Below are 17637 nucleotides of genomic sequence, written 5' to 3'. Positions count from 1 at the left end.
CAACATTTATAAGATGATTGGACATTTGAGCTTATATTGGATTGCAGCTTTAAGGGAGTGTTTGACATAATAATGTTATCATTTTGTAAAAAAGAGACATTAACATCTGAAAAATCTATCCTGAGGGTGGGTGGAAGGGCATGGCTGGAGTCACAGTGGGATGGGATTGACTGAAAGAACAAATGATAAAGAATATAAAGAAGACCATGAAACTATACTAAATCTGAATAGACTTAAACTTTTATACACTTAGGGAGAAAGGAGGTACAGAATTGACTCCAAAGTTGTGTTCCCATGTACCTAGAAACACTCTATTTGTTTGACTTTTGTTGACTCAGAGAATGAGGTATGCTGGATTGGAACTGGTGAGCTTTACATGACAAGATATTACCCAGGGCATGGGTAAATGAATCCTATGAGAATAACCCCTAATACACTGGCAGACGTGTCCACAATTCAGAGTAGCAAATGAGAGATTGAAACTGGGCTGTTGAGGAAGCAACTCCAGTGACATTACCTATGTTCAGATAACAAGAACAGATGCCCATATCTGCAGTCGTAGACTAAATGGCAGTTAGAGGGGAAAATACCACAGGCTCTAAGGATGTGATGGTTGTGACTTTCTCAAGTAGGTGTAGATGACATAGTTTGTCCTTAACTGATTGTACCACCTAAGATCTGTCACTAGCTATTCACCAAGAGCCTCATGCCATTTTCCTGGTGGGACCCTACAATTTTCACTGAAAATTAAAAGTTCCTATGTGATTGTCTCTGACAAATGTCTTCCTTAATAAAGATGAAGGCAAAAGTGTACTGTATGTAAGTAAGTTTCAAGATTCCTAGCAAAAGATGTGGGATAGGATAATGCAATGAAAACTAACATTTTGGTGAATACGTTCTGTATTTTATTCATTATACTGTCAACAAATAAGGCTTTCTTAGCTCATATTTCATTCATTTAACACTACTATAAAAATAGAAATCAAAATGTTAGCTACTTAGAATAGGAAGTCATACCAACATTGAGAATGTGTTCGTAAGACTCCCAAATTGGGATGTGTTTTTGGATAATTTTCAAGTTTCAGGCTATTATAACATTTTAATCAACCTATGGCAGTTATTGGTTTGGTCCATTTGTCAGTGAGAGGATTTGTACATCTTGTAGTTGCCAGAACAATGGCAGTGACTTTTAAAATGTTGTTGTTAGATGGTAACTAAACAGTGGCTGTCTCTTGCTTCCTCACTCATGCTCAGAACAGGCGGGTTTCTCATGGGGCTCATAAGAAAGAAGTGAGACTTCCATTATGTACATGTGGCAGTGGTCATGTGTGGTGGTCAGAAGCAATTCGATCACTGACACACATAAGCAAAGTCATCATTCAGCTCCTGGACTCTTAATGACCTATGCTCTTAATCTAAATTGAATTTAGAAAACACTTTTGAGATGATCCGAAGAGGAATTTCAACTTGCCTCAGAAATGTATTCTCTCAGTGTTTCTAATATAAGTTTCCAAATAAAAATATTGAATTTCTTTAAATTAAAAAAAATTCAAATGACACATGAGAACTTTGTTGATGCCAATATATTTCTAAAGCCAAAATTACAATAACATGTATTACATTTATTTAAAACTGTGTATGAAAGGAGGAAGGGTTCTGGAATGAATGTAGATAATTCTGTTAGTCTTCTGCCATCATGGTAACTATCTCATTGTAAACCTCTTGAGGCGCATCCATCGCCCAGATGAAGTCCAGGTGATTGTAGGGAAGAATCTCCTTATGGTACAGAAGGTTGGGGAGTTTGGGAAGCAGCATTGCGACATCTTGGGGATCAGCCAGGATGTCATGGCCACCGTTCCACACTGCAATTGGCACGGTCATGGCTGACACATCATAGTAGGGAGGCGTTTTCTAAAACATGAGAGGTGAAAGAAGTGGAGTTTAGGCAACCACACTTCTGAACCAGTGTTGGTCAGGCACCAGCTCTAAATAAAGTCTAATGATCACGTCAACAAAGACACCCTTACCCATAGAGCAAAGTGAACACAGCATGGTTTGGGCCAGTGCCCAATCTCTAACCTAGGACTCCATTAAAATGCAGTCTGACTCAGCAGGTCTGGGAGGAAAGTCAGGGAACACACATTCACAGGTGATGTCAATATTGTTGGTTCTAAGCTAGGTTGCAGTTTAGGTGAAGGAAGGAAATTTGACTAGATTCTTGTGTGTGGATGGGATGGGCACATGCAAACTACTATGTGTACGTGGCAGGCAGAGCACAGCCTTCTTGTTGGTCCTTGCTATCTATCAGACAGGGTCTCTCTCTTTCAATGGTGGATATGCCAGGTTAGTTGGCCAACAAGCTTTTGGTGGTTCTGTCTCTACCTCCCATATCCTAATAGAGCACTCTGGTGTTACAGTAGACGGAACTTACATAGCAAACTCATTACCCACTGATCTATCTCCTTGGCTAGGTTTTGACTAGATCCTGACCAGGGCAGATTGTCTATACCACTCTGATCTCCTCCAATAATCTGGGTTCTGAGCCATTTGTTTTGTCTTTGTATTGATTTCCACAATGTGCATTGTATTGGTAAAATTTTATATGCTGTTTCACCTCATAGAGCAGCTGCTTTGCCTGGATATTTCTCAGTTGGGAACCTGAGCATGGCTCTTTGAGTAGAGCTTTCACAGGCATTTCTATGGGATGTTTTAAGTGCTTGATTTGATAATGCTGTCTGTCTGGTGCTCACATCTCACTCTTTCACTTCAACCTCTCACCCAAGGAGGGGCCGCTTTACTCTACAAGGACTCTTGATGTAGAGTTCCAGCTGGCTGTCTCAATAGGCTGTCTCCAATCAGTTTCTGATGATTTGCTTCACAATCAACCTGCCTCACACATACTGCTGCACGTTTTGGGTACCTGATTTGATAATGTTTTGCTTTCTTTCTCCTGATTTTCTCTATCTGCACTTTGCTATTTACTCTTTTTAAATTTTCTTGCAATATCATTAGTCAACTCATTTACTCAAACATGAAGGCGCAGCTTTTATAAATCATTCTCTGGACTGCACAAACCAACTGTCCATGGCGCGGTTAGCGACCAGGACAGTACTTCAGATAAGAAGCTAGATCTGGATCTGTGTACGCTTATGTAATTTTCCTAAATATTGCTTCAAATTCTGAGAAAAAGCATTGGCATAGTTTTCTAATTTTAGGAAACCCCTATTAACACATAGGGTTTATAAAGCTTCAAAAAGCAGAAAATAGAACAAGAGAGTCACCTCCTTGATTCCCATAATCTAGACAGAATTTAGTTAGGTACGTTTGTTCAAGAGATTATTACTTCAAGGATATTAATCTAATAGCCTTAAAGTTTGTGTCTTTATTCTTTGTGATAGAGCCAACTTACAGTACAAAACATTTATTAAATTTTTATCCCAGTAATTTATGCTTTTTCTTACATCCCCTCACACATGAGTTAAAGTGTGAAGAATATCTATAATAAATACACTTTATTTTACTAACATAACAAACAGCTTCCAAGATGTTATCTCTGCCTGTTTAATTAACCTCACTGATTTCAATGACAATTAGAAGTGTTATTCACTTGGCTGGAAGAAGGGTAGACTTGATTATTGGTACTCAGGATATCTATGATTTATTACTTTCATTACCAGAATGAAAGCCCAACAGAAAAGAAAATTCAAAGCAATTCTATAACTTGCGAGTTGATTATAGAATTCTGAAAAAGGCCCTTAGAGACATCAAATTAGTAAAATTTGATGTGAGGCTTTTCTCTATACGAAGAATCTTGTCTTGTCTGAAAACATATCCTTCTAAGATTTGAGTCAGGGGGACTAAGGAAAATCAGGATTATTCGGTGACTAATTGGAAGAAAATTAGGGGCTGTTTAATAGAAAGAGTGAGTCACAAACTACTATAAGGTACCCGCCTTACTCACAACTAGTCAGTGACAACCCAAGAGTTTTCCCTGAGCATATGGTTACAGATATTATCTTTTTATAGCCTGTCAACAATTTTCTAGTCCATGAATTATTGTGTAAATTGGTATTGACCACCAATTGGATCAACTCCAGGGTCTGAGTTATCCGTACCATACCAAATGTGAGGACCACAAGGCACCTTCATGCTCAGAAATATTTATAACTTTGACCTGAGAACACACCCACATCAAAATGTGTTCCCATGAAGTCATGTATCTACATATCCAAATGAAGAGGGTGGTATATGAGAAAACTGCTTAATCTCATGCATGGATATAAGTGGTGACTTGTTTCAGTCAGTTGCACGTCAGAGAGAAGAGAACAGAGTGTTGGGTGGAGACTGGGTTATCCACTAGGGCTGTGTAAAGAAGATGTACTGCTAATCTACAGAAAGTCTTCACGTGGGACCCAGGATTATTCTGCGGGTATATTTTCAGAGCATAGTAGTGGAGAAACTGAACACCAGCATTAGTTTGAAAAATGAATACCCAATCGTGTTACTTGTCTTTCCAAACTTCTTTGTTGCTTAAATTGTGAACAATTTCAGCCAACTGATATGAGGCCTCCAACATACAGCAGAGGACTGCAGGGTCTGGGTTTAGTCAGAGAGGATGCACCTAACCCTCAAGAGACTGGAGACTCAGTCTCTTATTTAGAGGTTTAGAGGGGTAGGGGAGGGGATGTGGAACAGTCAGAGAGTGGACTGGGAGGGGAATAAAATCTGGAGTTTAAAATAATAAATTAATTAATTAAACATTGCAAGCAATTTTAATCTCAAGAAACATACCTGATTGTAGTGTAACATGTTCTGTAATGGACTTCCCCAGTTATAGGCTTGAAGCTTCCCAGATTTAGCAAGCTAATGAAAATTTAGAGGTATAAATTAAGTAAGTTAATTAAAATTAATTAGCTAAATATACTCATAACTACACAAAAGCAATTTAATATTCTCCAACTAGCTCATTTTGAATTTTTATAATTATTGAAAAATACTTTCTCATTTGAAATAATAACTAGCCATCTAGGACATATGTGAGTAAAAATATAGTGTTTGTTTTAAATATTTTGTTTTACACAGCGAATCATTAAAATAAGTATTCCTTTGTTACTCAAATCACATGTTCTCATAAGATTTTTATGTACATGGATTAATGGTTATTTTCGTAGGTTGGCATATATAGAAGCATTGCTTTAGAGGAACATCTTAATTATGTGCTTTAGGTTAAACACAAAAGTTCATTGCCACAAGATGAATGCTAACAACATTGAAACAATGATACCTGTGCCCAGTGGAAAAGGTCTTGAGTAGATGTTCCTGCTGGATTATGCCCTAGATACACATCAAAGCGACTCTGGAAATCAAACACACACACATATATACACATGCTTAGACATATTTGGTTTCTGAAAAACAAGTGGGGCCATGTTTTCTGATATCAATCCCGTGTTTCAGGGTAACCGTCAATGGAAGGATGAATAGTGCAGTTAAATGCCACCCCAGAATCTACAAAGCACACCATGTATTTTTAACCATGATCAGCAATGTGGATGGCTTATTAACTCCATCGTTTTTCAAAGTAGAGTTTAAAGCTCGAAGAGGTTTAGACAAATATCAGGTTCACACTAATCAGTGACAAGCAGTCTGAAGCTAGTTTTACCTAGCTTTGGAAGCTAAATTCTCAACTTTCTATTTAATGCTAGCATTCAAGAGATTAAATATTATACACAGATTGATCATGTTGCATAATTTTAATATATATTGAATAACTATATATAGAGACAGGTATGTACTTCTATATGATAACAACTGCTTATCTTTAGCTATAGTATTCTATCTGGTTCCTAGATTACCCGCTCAGAACATTTAGCATTCTGAAGTTCTCTTCCCAGGTTGTGCATGTAAATTGAGTAGAGTGTGACAAAGTCAAATGAACTGACTGTTATAAAAGGGGCTAACTTCTCCCTTCAGGTAAGCAGCATGCAGAAGACATGCTCTAATCTTTTTTATTCTCTGCATCTCTTTTCTTTCTCTGAAAACTCTCATTGATACAAAATAAAACCAATCTGTTTATTGGTGTAATAAGGACAAGCCGCTCTGCTGCAGTCCTCATGCATAATGAGAAACAGCCTCAAATTAAAAAGAAGAAGGGCCCTTACCAGCATAAGTGGAACCTAAAGGACAGATATAAACAAATGTTGATGCATTTATCCAGCTATAGAGTGGCTCATCAGCACTGAGAAGGACAACTGAACCTGACTGGTCACCATAGGAAGCGGCACTGTGATTTCACTACTATGTTCCCAATGAGCACAGGAGTTAGTATACAATTTTAAACAATAGAATGCTAAACATCTTAACAATAGAATTCATTTGTTTAGGACTTTAAATGTGTAAATGTATAAATGAGAGTAAGGATTAGAAATATAGCTCTATAATTCCAGCTACTTGGGAGACTGAATCATGAAATCCCTGGTTAAAGCCCTTCATTGGCTTTAAATTAAGTAACTGGGCAATTTAACAAGACCCTGTCTCACAATAAAAAGTTATTTAAAACATATTGACAATATATTTTGGTGGTAGAGCATGGTCCTAAAATTCTTAGGTTCCACCCATAGTACTACAAAAAGAAAAAAAAAGAAAAGACAAAGCAACAGATGTATGTCTATATATAATAGTATGTATGCATGTGTGTGTATGTGTGTATATATATCTATATATCTATATATACATGTATACATATATACACAAATATACATATATGTATATATGTATACATATATATGTGTGTATATATTAGTTATATATTATATGTATATATAATTGTATGCACACATACACACACACACATACCATGGTCACATGCCATGTGGTTAATGTTCTGATCTATTTGTACTAAATATCTTAGATGATTTGAACTTTCCAATAGTATATTTTGCGTGTGAGGACACAAATACAGGAGCTTAAATCAGTTCCAAAGGTAGGAGTTAAATTAGGCTGACATGAATCCATATGTTTAAGGATGTTCTGATATTGAACTTTCTCATACAGGTCTTAAAACTCCAACTCAGAGAGTATAAATGCAGATTAAGATATGGACAAGTTCTTACACTGTCTCTCTAAAGTTTGTTTTACAAAATTAATGGGAATGTCCAGCAGGATTAAAATAATTTACAATATTATTTGATGAGTATGCATTGTTCCTCAGAAGAGCCTTCCCAATAAAGTTCATTCCCTTCTGTCACAGAATGTTAATACCATGCTGGGCATTTAGGTGGTCACAGGCCAATCATATTTTTGAATGAGAGCAGGAGATAAAATTGGAATGAGCAGTGGCTTGTAATTTCTCTGGGATCTGTCACAATGCTCTGGGCACAGTTGTGAACTGAGTCTTAGTTCTCCTGAATTATCATTTTTAAGGACTGATGATAACACAATGGTGTTTGGGGAAGTCTCATGAATGGAGACCACAATGCATACATACCACATTTAAGTTTTTCTTGTCAAATCCACAGAAGATGAATAAAGCGTTGCTGCAGAGAAGATCTAGCAGCTCCCGTGAGCACACTTCCGTACCAAGAAATTGATCTAAGTAGTTGTGGGGCATGAACATTTTGTTACCAAATATCACCTGAAAAATAAAAGTATCATCAGAACACAGCAACACAGCAGAAAGCCCACTTCATTGCCGAAGCAACTCATGCAGGTGTGAGCATGCTTGTATTTTTCCTTAGGCCTCGGGGAATACTGCTAGGAAAATCTTTAGAGAATTTCCTCAATTGTGTTGAGCACTGGGTCTTTTTGCTTTATCAGTTCTATAACCAAGGAAACGTGGCTAGGAAATATCAGTGTTTTGGGCTAATAAGGACTAGGTTATATCTTCAGTTCTGATCCATGTCTGTGATGCAATGTCTAAATGCCTCCTTCTTTTAATTCCTCTGCTCTTGCTATCTGAAAATCTCACCATAAGTGGGAAGTGAGAGGCTCAGAGCAGCAAAAAAAGGTCACAGTCAACTTAATGCTTTAGGTTTTGCATAAAAGTCAAACAAATATGTTTGGCTGTGGCCAGTGTCTATGGCTTTAGACGAGCATGCTAATTTAGAGTGCAGGTAAATGGAGAAGACAATACAAAAGGTAAAGACAGGATTACTGTACTTAGAACCTCAGTTTAAACTGCTCTTCTAAAGGAGATTGTGCAAGTGTGCAGGCATGTCTGCATGGGTTGGCTTGAGTGCAATAGAAGTTGGGCATTAAACATTTGACCATTAATGCTGTCAATTCATTTCCTTGTGTGTTCAATAAGGTCTAAATATTATGGTTGATTGAAATCCACACAACTGTCCTATGAAATTTCCATTTCTTAGAACAAGAACTCTAAGGCAGCCCAAGAGCACTGAAATGGAAGTCATAGTATTTACTGTGCTCAGTCATTGCTTTCTTTACTTTTTACCATTTCCTTATTCCTTTTCCTTTCCCCCCTTCTTCCAAGTTTCCTTTTTCCCCCAATCAACACAATATTCATTAAATATTCAGAAATTTCACACAATGCTGCTGGATCTCACTCACTTCCCATTCTCCCAGGTTCATTCTCCCCCTCAAACAAAATAAACCAAACCAAACCAAACCAGCACCAAAAATAAAAACCCAAGACCCCAAACCCAAAACTAACAAAAATAAAAACAAACCAACAACAAAACAGAGCAAACAAACAAAAACAACAATAAGAACCAAACACGAAAACCAAAAAATCCTACCAACTCCAACTTGTGTTGTTCATATATATTAATTAAGACATGATCAAACTCTCAGTGGCCAGCCCCTTAAAGTAAACTGAGTCCTTTGTACTACTCCACACCCCTGCCATCGACTGTGAAGAGCTTATACTTCAGACTCTTTATAATTTTAAAAGACTCTATTCAATAGTTTCCTGTCTGGGCTGTTTCTCCTTTTTTTTTCTTTCTTTTTTCTTTTTTCTTTTCTTTTTTCTTTTTTCTTTTCTTTTCTTTCCTCTTCTTTCCTCTCTCTCTCTCTCTCCTCTCTCTCTCTCTCTCTCTCTCTCTCTCTCTCTCTCTCTCTCTCTCTCTCTGTCTCCCTCTCTCTCTCTCTCTCTCTTTCTCTCTCTCTCTCTCTATTTCTTCCTTTTGTCTGGTGGGTGGGTGGTGGACGGGTTGTAACAGAAGCCATCAATATCCCTCTGTCTCTGCCTGGAATTCTTATTTGACTATTTTTCTCTGCTTTTAACACTCCATTCCCTGTTACCTTGACATAAGTGTGTGGACTGCTTGGCCAGTGAAACATCCTTGAAAAAGCCAAACATTTAGTGACATTGACAACCCATTGCAAGCTAACCTAAACCAAAGGAATAAATGGGAATTTCAGAGGCAAGAGGGGATCCACACGTGTTAATGTTCTGAGAGAGATAATATAGACATGTACGATTTAGTTTGAGGATATGAATATGTAAGGTACATTTGTTTACGTTGATCAATCTGAAGTTTAATAGCAATTGTGTGTCTTAGTCACATACCTTGAGAAGAAACTTAGGAATAAGTGAAATCTTTTTAAAGGGACTTTCTGTATACTTCACAGTAGCAACTGGAGCTAATGCATAAAACCTCTTGATTTTTTTAGCCAGAGCAGGATTGGTAGAAAAGGCAATAAAACCTGAAATAGAACAGACCATCAGTGAAAAGATGTGTTTATGTGTGTGATTTTTCTGCTTTTAGAAATGAGTGTGAGATTATCTTGGACTTGCTAGAGAGGCCACCTTAGGCACACTGCAAAGTTGGCACAATGTTTTTTTTTTTGAGATATGTAAAAGCACAGTGATAGCATGTAAAGATATTCATTAGTGGAAAAAGAATTGATATGTTCAGTCATAAGGTAACTTAAGAGGGAAGCAGAGTGGAGAAATTCACTGTCAGGGCAAGCAACTTTACTCACTTCAGTAAGTGTCAAGGAAACCATTGCACTGCATCTCAATGCAGTGGTTTTATAGCCTCAGGTTACAGACACAACACTAAGTTATATTAAATATGTGTCATTGAAAGCTAATGTCACGAGAGCCCCTTGTAGCCAAGCACAGTTACAGGCTGATATCGGTACTCTGGAGGAAGAGTCAAGAGGATCTGGAGTCTGACGTCAGCCTGAGATACACAGGCCAGCCTTGTTTCAAAAATCCACCACCAACAGCAACAACAAAGAGGCCTATGACTTCTAGGCAATTCCAACAATTACTTCTGAGACTGAATTTCACTTGGCTTTTCAAACACTAGTAAATACTTCCTGTCTTTGAATTCCAAAATTCTAGCTGCCCTTATACATCACTATTACTACCTCTGAATTTGTTTGCTCTATCACAGAATGCTCATTTTCTAAATACAGGAATATTGTAAGCTTGTCTCAACACCTCACGTCTTGGCTGTCTTAGCTGACTCCTTAGAATATTAACTGCAGTCTCATTGACTGATGCATCCTGTTGAGTAGTTTCAGTCTAGTACACTTCCTTGAACTTCATACTGTTTACGACTGACTACTTGACATCTTTACCTGCATCTTCAATAGATGACTTACAATGTTTCCAAACTGAGTTTCTAATGTCCTTACATAGCAGCTTTTCTTATAGCCCGCCCTTCCTCACTTTGGATAAAGCAATCTTCATTATTCCAAGAGCCCAAGACACAAACAGCATTGTCTCTACTCCCATTTTTGCTTCATATACCATAGATCCAACATTTTAGTAAAGTTTGTTAGAGGTATCTCATTTGCATACATGCAGAATCTCTTGCTCTGACTCATCCCCACAGCGAACAGCATCATCGCTGTTCCCTGACCACGTTTCCCTATCTTAGAATTCTTTATACTCACTGTTTTCCCTCTCTAGAACACCAGTCTGGCAAAGATGCACATTAATCTTCTACATGCTTACTCAGAGGGTTTTTACAGACGTTGTCTGTTTAAAATGGCTTTAAAGCCCTCTGAGACTCCTTAAAATCTCCAATCAGTTATATTTTCCATAGCATTGTCATGGTTTGGTGAACTCCATGTTACTTTTAACTCATTTCTTTTCTTCCTATCTCCCCCAATCTAAATGATATTACAATAAGAGATTTTAATTTATCTTCTTTGGTATATTATTTGGGAAAATGATCTGGTTTTCATCAGAAATAGTGGAGCAAAGGGAACAAATTCAACTGGGAGACTAGAACATGCCCCCTTGAAAGCTGGTTGGCCTGGACTGGTATCTGAGCCACTCTATTGGCCTTTGGATGGAGTTGATGCCACTTGGTTGAGTTGTTTATTCTACTGTTTGATTTATCCATCTCTGGGGTAGGAGGATCCATTGTATTTATATCACTGGATTGTAATGGCCATGGCATTTTGTAAAGTTGCACAGCAGTGGCAATGGTACTTGATGGAGACATAGGAACTGCTCAGTCTCAGTGCTTTACTTACCGATAGTGGTGCCCTGAGAGTGACCAACATAGTGTATCTTCTCTTGTCCAGTTTTCTGTACAATGAAGTCTATGGTGGCTGGAAGGTCATATTTAGCCATTTCATCAAAGCTGTAAGAAAAAAAAATGAATTAAACAAAATATATTTTCTTTTTATAGTTTCTAAAACTCAAGCCCTTTACCCTCAACCTGGTTCTTAGGCCCACATTCACAAACAAACTGAATCTAAGCCAAGAAAAGCATATGTATAAAGAAACATCTATTTTTACTTGAGGAATAGAAAACTAGGCACTTTAATTATTGCCAGTTATATATAAACCCAAATGCCACGTGTCTTTGGGGTAGTTGCTTGTAAGCAAAGGTTATCATTTTTTCAAGCATATATAATGGCTATAATCTAAATATAAACATGATAGGTACTTATGGGTGGATATTATTTTTGTTTTTGAAATATATTATCAGATTTAATAAGCACTTGTGTTCTACATTCGACTTTTTTATTTGAGGCTCATCTCTGTAGTACATTCTTCACAAGTAATCCAGAATGATACAAAAATGAGAACTCGTGTTGAAAAATATTTAGTGATTTCTCAATTGTGCACAGAATGAACTGCAACACCTCACTAGATCTGGTTCCTATCAACATACTAGTGTTCTACTGTGGTCTCTCTACCTCCTCCTCATGATACCAGATACACACAGGCTTGCTACCAGCTTTCAGAACCATCATAACTCTCTCGTGCCTTAGCAAGATCAGCTGGATCCTCTCCGTCAACAATCTTCCCCAGTCATTTCCAAGACTAGGGCATGAGAAGATGTTGGGCTCCTTTGATAAATTTTCTGTGCCTAACATTTGGGCTTTTGATGTTGATGAAGTTCCCCTTTGCCCCAATTCTGACACCTCCCTAGTCTATTGACTTTGCAACTTTCTCGGAACAGTGAATTGCCTTGAATCCTAACTTTTGCTATGTTGTTCTTTTATTTGGAAAAGGATTTTTAGGCATCTCTTGACCTTTGGTATGGAGGTCACAGCAAACATAAAGGAAACACTGCCCTTGGATTGAGGTGTATAGAAGACTCAAGTGTTCAAACAAATGATACAGTTTCCTTTATCTCCTGCCTAGAGTGTAGTTGGATGTGATGAGCAAGAGAATGGCCATGCTTGTAGATCCCAAATGTGTGTCCATTTTGAATTATTCTCCTTCTTTACCTGAAAGCCCAGAATTCAACTGAGTCTGGTGAATAGTATACATTTTTCCGGGACCATGTATTCCCTCGACTGTTCCCCAGCCACACATCATAGCCAGCATCTGCTAGAATGAAGGCCAGGCTGTTGTTTGGCAGATTTGTAATCCAGTTTGTGGCTGATGCAATCAAACCATGCTGCAAATATGCCACAGGTCTCTTGCCTAGGGAAAAAGATTATTCAAATGTTATAAATTTATTCTTTATAGTAGGTAGAACAGTAGTTAGAAGTAATATGTTCACTTTGTTGGCACTGTATTTGATATCTTAATTACCTTTTCTCAATTGTGTCTCATGTGCCAAAATTGATGAAATTGTACATTTTATTTCTTTTTAAAGATTTATAATTTTGTATATGTATTTATGTAAGCCTGTATGTGTTTATGTGAACCATATATGTGCAGGAGCCCCCAGAAGCCAGAAGAGGACATCTGATCTTCTTCAACTGAAATTGATAGTTGTGAGCAGTCAGCATGTGGGTACTGAGGATTGAATCCAAGACCTATATGAGTGGCTTTTAACTATTAAGTGATATCTTTGGTATATACATTATATTTTCATTTATTGCATTTGTATTTATTAACACAGGGCATTACATATGCTAGGCAAATATACTACTGAGCTATAACCTCATCTCCCATTGTACATACTGAATGTGTTTACTATATTATATGCCAGAAATGAAATGGGAGGAAAGAAGATTGGGGAGGGTAGAGAGATGGGTGAGGGAAAGGGACGAAGGTAAAAAGGAGGAGAGATAAATGAGGGGATGGAAGGAGTTTATACCGATATTCTCAGAATTTTTCTTCCCATAAGGAATTCTATAGACCCCCAGAATGTAGCCATCTTCAGTAACAACTTCATATTCCTCACTTGGATATCCCCAGTAAGTTATCATCTGACTCTGAGGAGGAAAATTAGAAAGAAAAAAAAAAACCTTTTAAGTATTAGTTTTAAAATGCTTCTAACAGATATTTTTAATGAATTTTAGTTGTTCATTAGAAGTTTAGACCCATCATGATGCTAATCCCAGTAATACTCGTCAGTAACTCACAACATTCATGTTTGCTTCAGGGTTTTTGGGACCCAGTTTTCCAAATAGGCCATGTGCACCTCCAAATGCAGATAGCACACTTGTTACTAATAGCAGCCACATCTTGTAGTGCCCTGAAACAAAGGGATAAGCTGCGTTATGGTTCTATAACATTCAGAGTTTGGGGTGATTTTACTTCTGAGAGAAGTACAGAGATGAATGACCTTGATTACATTCTGCTGAGCAACAAACCAGAGTAACAAATAGGCAAATTAATTTTACTGTTTAAAATGTTTTCTCTGTTGGTGTGCATATGTGATCATTTGTAGGTTTGTGTGGGCATATGTATTTGCGAATGTGTGTGTGCATACACATAAGTGTGAATGAGCTTTCAAATAGGTATATGTAGCAGGGAAGATGATAACCTCAGCTGTTATGCCTTCAGAGTCAGTGTTTTTTTACTGGAGTTTGCTGAATAGGCTGGGACATTGGTCAGAGAGCCCCAGGGATCTACCTGTCTTAGACCCCTATCTCCATGATTACCAGCACATATTACAATACCCAAGTAGAAGTTATTTTACTTGGTCTGGGAATGGAACTTAGGTCCTTAACCATGGATGGCAAGTACTTTACCAACTGAACCATATACTAAGTCCTGATTCTTTCTTTTGAAAATCATTTTCAACTCAGGTTTCCAGCCTTACAGTTGGAGTTTTAACCAGCGAACAATCTTCTGTCTATTAGGCGAAGCATAAGTTTAGTATTCTGTATGTTTAAGACTTGAATCAAACTTGCTTTGTGAGCACAGATTTAGACTGAAGGTTAAGTGGGCATCTGATGACCTTCAATCAATTTTAACTTAATGTGCATTTAAAGCTATCATCATGGAACTGGATTGGTGGCTTAGTAGTTAAAAGCAAGCCTGATGACCTGCATTCGATCCTCAGAACCAACTTCCAAAGCTGTTCTCTGACATTCATATGTGCTCTGTGGCACATATGACCTGAAATAAATAGAAATATCATCTTGCTAAGATAATAGCAGTCAGTTTATAACTATTAGCTGTTCTCTGTCTTGTCAACCGTGTTGAACCAAATCATATGATATAAAACTCCCCTTACCCTGAGACTTAAAGAAGCCAGATTTTCCCTTTGTTCTAGGGATTGGCACAGAGATTTCTCAGGGGTCTTTGCTTGGGGAGTACCCTAAAGACTGCTCCCTGTGAGGCAGCTCTGGCTTCCCTGCCATTCCTGTCATGGTTGCTCTTTGTTTCTCTTCCAAGCTCTCTCATTTTACTTTCTTTTTCTTTTCCATTTTTTATTAGGTATTTAGCTCATTTACATTTCCAATGCTATACCAAAAGTCCCCCATAGCCACCCACCCCCACTAAGATCATTTTACTTTTGATGAAGTGTCACTTCAGTCTTTAAAGAGAAATCTCTCCCCTTTATGTCTCCATCATGTTTCCATTTAGCGGATTGTTTCTGTTAAAGGCTCCCTCTTTTCATGTCCTTATACTGCATTGTTTCTGTGTAACATCTCTCCCCTGCAACCTTGAAGCCAGAACATGACCCTGAAGCCCTTTCTCCCAATAAGCTGTATCTTTGGACTGACCACTGCTAATTCATTATTGCTTCTTTTATTATGGTTGACACTAAGTTCAGAGAAAGTCTTACCCTCAATTTAGGTATGGGAGAAGGGAGACCCAGAGACTTAGAATGACTTATCCAGTGTCACATGGCTTCATGATCAGACCTTGTATTTACTTAAGTCTTTTAAAATATAGTCTATATTATTCATTCAATAAAGAGTTTTTGAAAAAAAAGAAATCATTATATGAATTAGAAAGCTGACATCACCTAGAATAATGCTGGGATATAATTTTAAGAAAGAGTTGCTCTTTTAATTTTCTTTTCTAAGGTATTATCTCTTCAAAATTAGTTAGACAAACAAATGGGAGCAGGGCAGGGGGAGGGTATAGGGAACTTTCGGGATAGCATTTGAAATGTAAATAAAGAAAATATCTAATAAAATAAAATTTAAAGAAAGGGTATGTTTTCCAATGACACAAACATTATAATTAAGTAAGTATAAGTATTATCGCTATTACTGTAAGTAGGTATTATTGGTTTGCTATATTTAATTAAAACAGCCTTATTAAATCCTTGGCATTATGTTCTTTACTTTGCAGATGAACAAAACAAGATCCAACAAGTATATAGAAAACATCCAAGCCAAAACTGTACTGGTTGTTTCTAAGGATTATCTTCCCCTCTACCATAATGCTTTATTAGAATGGCCTTAAGCAGCATATATAAGAAATGAATTGGGGACAACTGTTCCAAAGAATCTTATAATGCAAATCAAACTTCTGTTTCTTGAGTTTTAATATGAAGAACTACATTAGTAGCCTGCTTAGCAATGTTACTGATAACTGTGAATTCGAAACCAATTGGTGGATGATGTTATGCTACTCAATATCAATAATATTGATTTCTATAATATGAAAGGGCTGATCTATTGTTTCTCAAAACAATAACAAGAAAAGACAAACCTTCACAGTAGGTATTTATGACATTAATAGACAAATTCACCTATCAGTAAATAAGAATTTTATTTACACACAACAGAGAAAAATATTAGCCAAATTCTAGAAGGATAATACATATGTTAAATGGACACATTTATCCATGATAGTTGAAGTAAAGATGGAAATGAAGAGGAATCTGTGAAAAAGAAGGTCTAGCAATAGGCCCAAAGTGGGATCCTCAAGGGAAGGTCCCAAGGCCTGTCACTATTACTGAGGCTATGGAATGCTCACAAACAGGGATCTATCATGACTGCCCTCCACCGAAAGACCCAACAAGCAGCTGAAAGAGATGCAGATATTTGCACTCAACCAATGGACAGAAGCAGCTGACCCCTTTTGTTGAATTAGGGAAGGCTGAAAGAAGCTGAGGACAAGCACGATCTTGTAAGAGGACCAGCAGTCTCAATTAATCTGGGCCTCTGAGATCTCTCAAACACTGGATCACCAAACTGGCAGCATACAACAGCTGATATGAGGCTCCCAACACACATACAATAGAGGACTTCTGGGTCTATGTTCATTCAGAGACGATGCACTTACGCCTCAAGAGACTGGAGGCCCCAGGGTGTTTAGAAGTCAGGTGGGGTGGGGGGTAGGGACACCCATGTGGAGACAGGGGTTGAGGAGGAGATATGGAATGTGGAACAGTTGGAGGGTGGATTAAGGGGGGAGAAAATATAGAGTGTAAAAATATATTGATTAAAAAATAAAATAAAAAAAGAAAAAAGGACCAATATTTCAATTAATTTTGTCATCAAATGTACTTACAGTGCCTTCAGAAACAGGATTCTGCTTCTCTGGTTGCCTACTTTAGCTAATGGACAGTTGCTCCTTATATACCAAATCTTAACAATGCCCAGAAATGATCATTCACTCTCTTATTAATCAAACTATCTTAGGTCCTTCATATCTGGACATCATCCAATATTAAAGCACAAACCTAAAATCAAATATTTCAGATGACTGCACTTGGCATTGGCTCCTCAACTTTAACCTTTAACAAATGCAAACATTGTTCAAAGGATCATTGATTAGAAGTAATTTAGGAAACAATAAAAATGATAACTGAAAATTTAAGCATATAAAAGCCATTGAGCATGACTTACAATGCAAATGATTTAGTAACTGGTCTTAGATTAAATGGCTTGTGGTAGTAAAAGACTTGATCTTTTGTTATTTTTTTTTCTTAAACCCACCACTGGCTACTCTGATCGGATGTTAGATATGCCAATTTTTCTGTGCCAAGTTGAAGATTTATCATGAGTCTTTGGTCCTTGTCTTTTGCCCTGCAACTAATATATGAAACTCGGCCC

General features: G+C 37.4%; 1 protein-coding gene across 2 annotated transcripts; it reads right to left on the bottom strand.

The window, feature by feature from the left end:
- Window positions 1-1565: 1565 nt before the first annotated feature.
- On the bottom strand, window positions 1566-17131 carry Lipf (lipase, gastric). Of its 2 annotated transcripts, NM_026334.3 has the most exons (10): window positions 17093-17131; window positions 13756-13868; window positions 13488-13605; window positions 12667-12865; window positions 11458-11567; window positions 9530-9666; window positions 7487-7633; window positions 5285-5356; window positions 4792-4863; window positions 1566-1911 (listed from the first exon to the last, which is right to left on the bottom strand). In NM_026334.3, the coding sequence occupies exons 2-10, from the start codon at window positions 13855-13857 to the stop codon at window positions 1681-1683; spliced, it is 1188 nt and encodes a 395-aa protein (NP_080610.1). In that variant the 5' UTR covers window positions 13858-13868; window positions 17093-17131; the 3' UTR covers window positions 1566-1680. The 2 variants fall into 2 exon arrangements, with proteins under 2 accessions (NP_080610.1, XP_017173769.1); XM_017318280.1 differs by lacking the exon at window positions 17093-17131 and having other exon boundaries at window positions 1574-1911; window positions 13756-13890.
- Between the last annotated feature and the right edge of the window lie 506 nt (window positions 17132-17637).

The sequence above is a fragment of the Mus musculus genome, chromosome 19 (genome assembly GCF_000001635.26).
Source record: "Mus musculus strain C57BL/6J chromosome 19, GRCm38.p6 C57BL/6J".
NCBI classification, from domain to species: Eukaryota; Metazoa; Chordata; class Mammalia; order Rodentia; family Muridae; genus Mus; species Mus musculus.
Note: the sequence above shows the minus strand (reverse complement) of the source record. Positions and strands in the feature narration are given on the sequence as shown.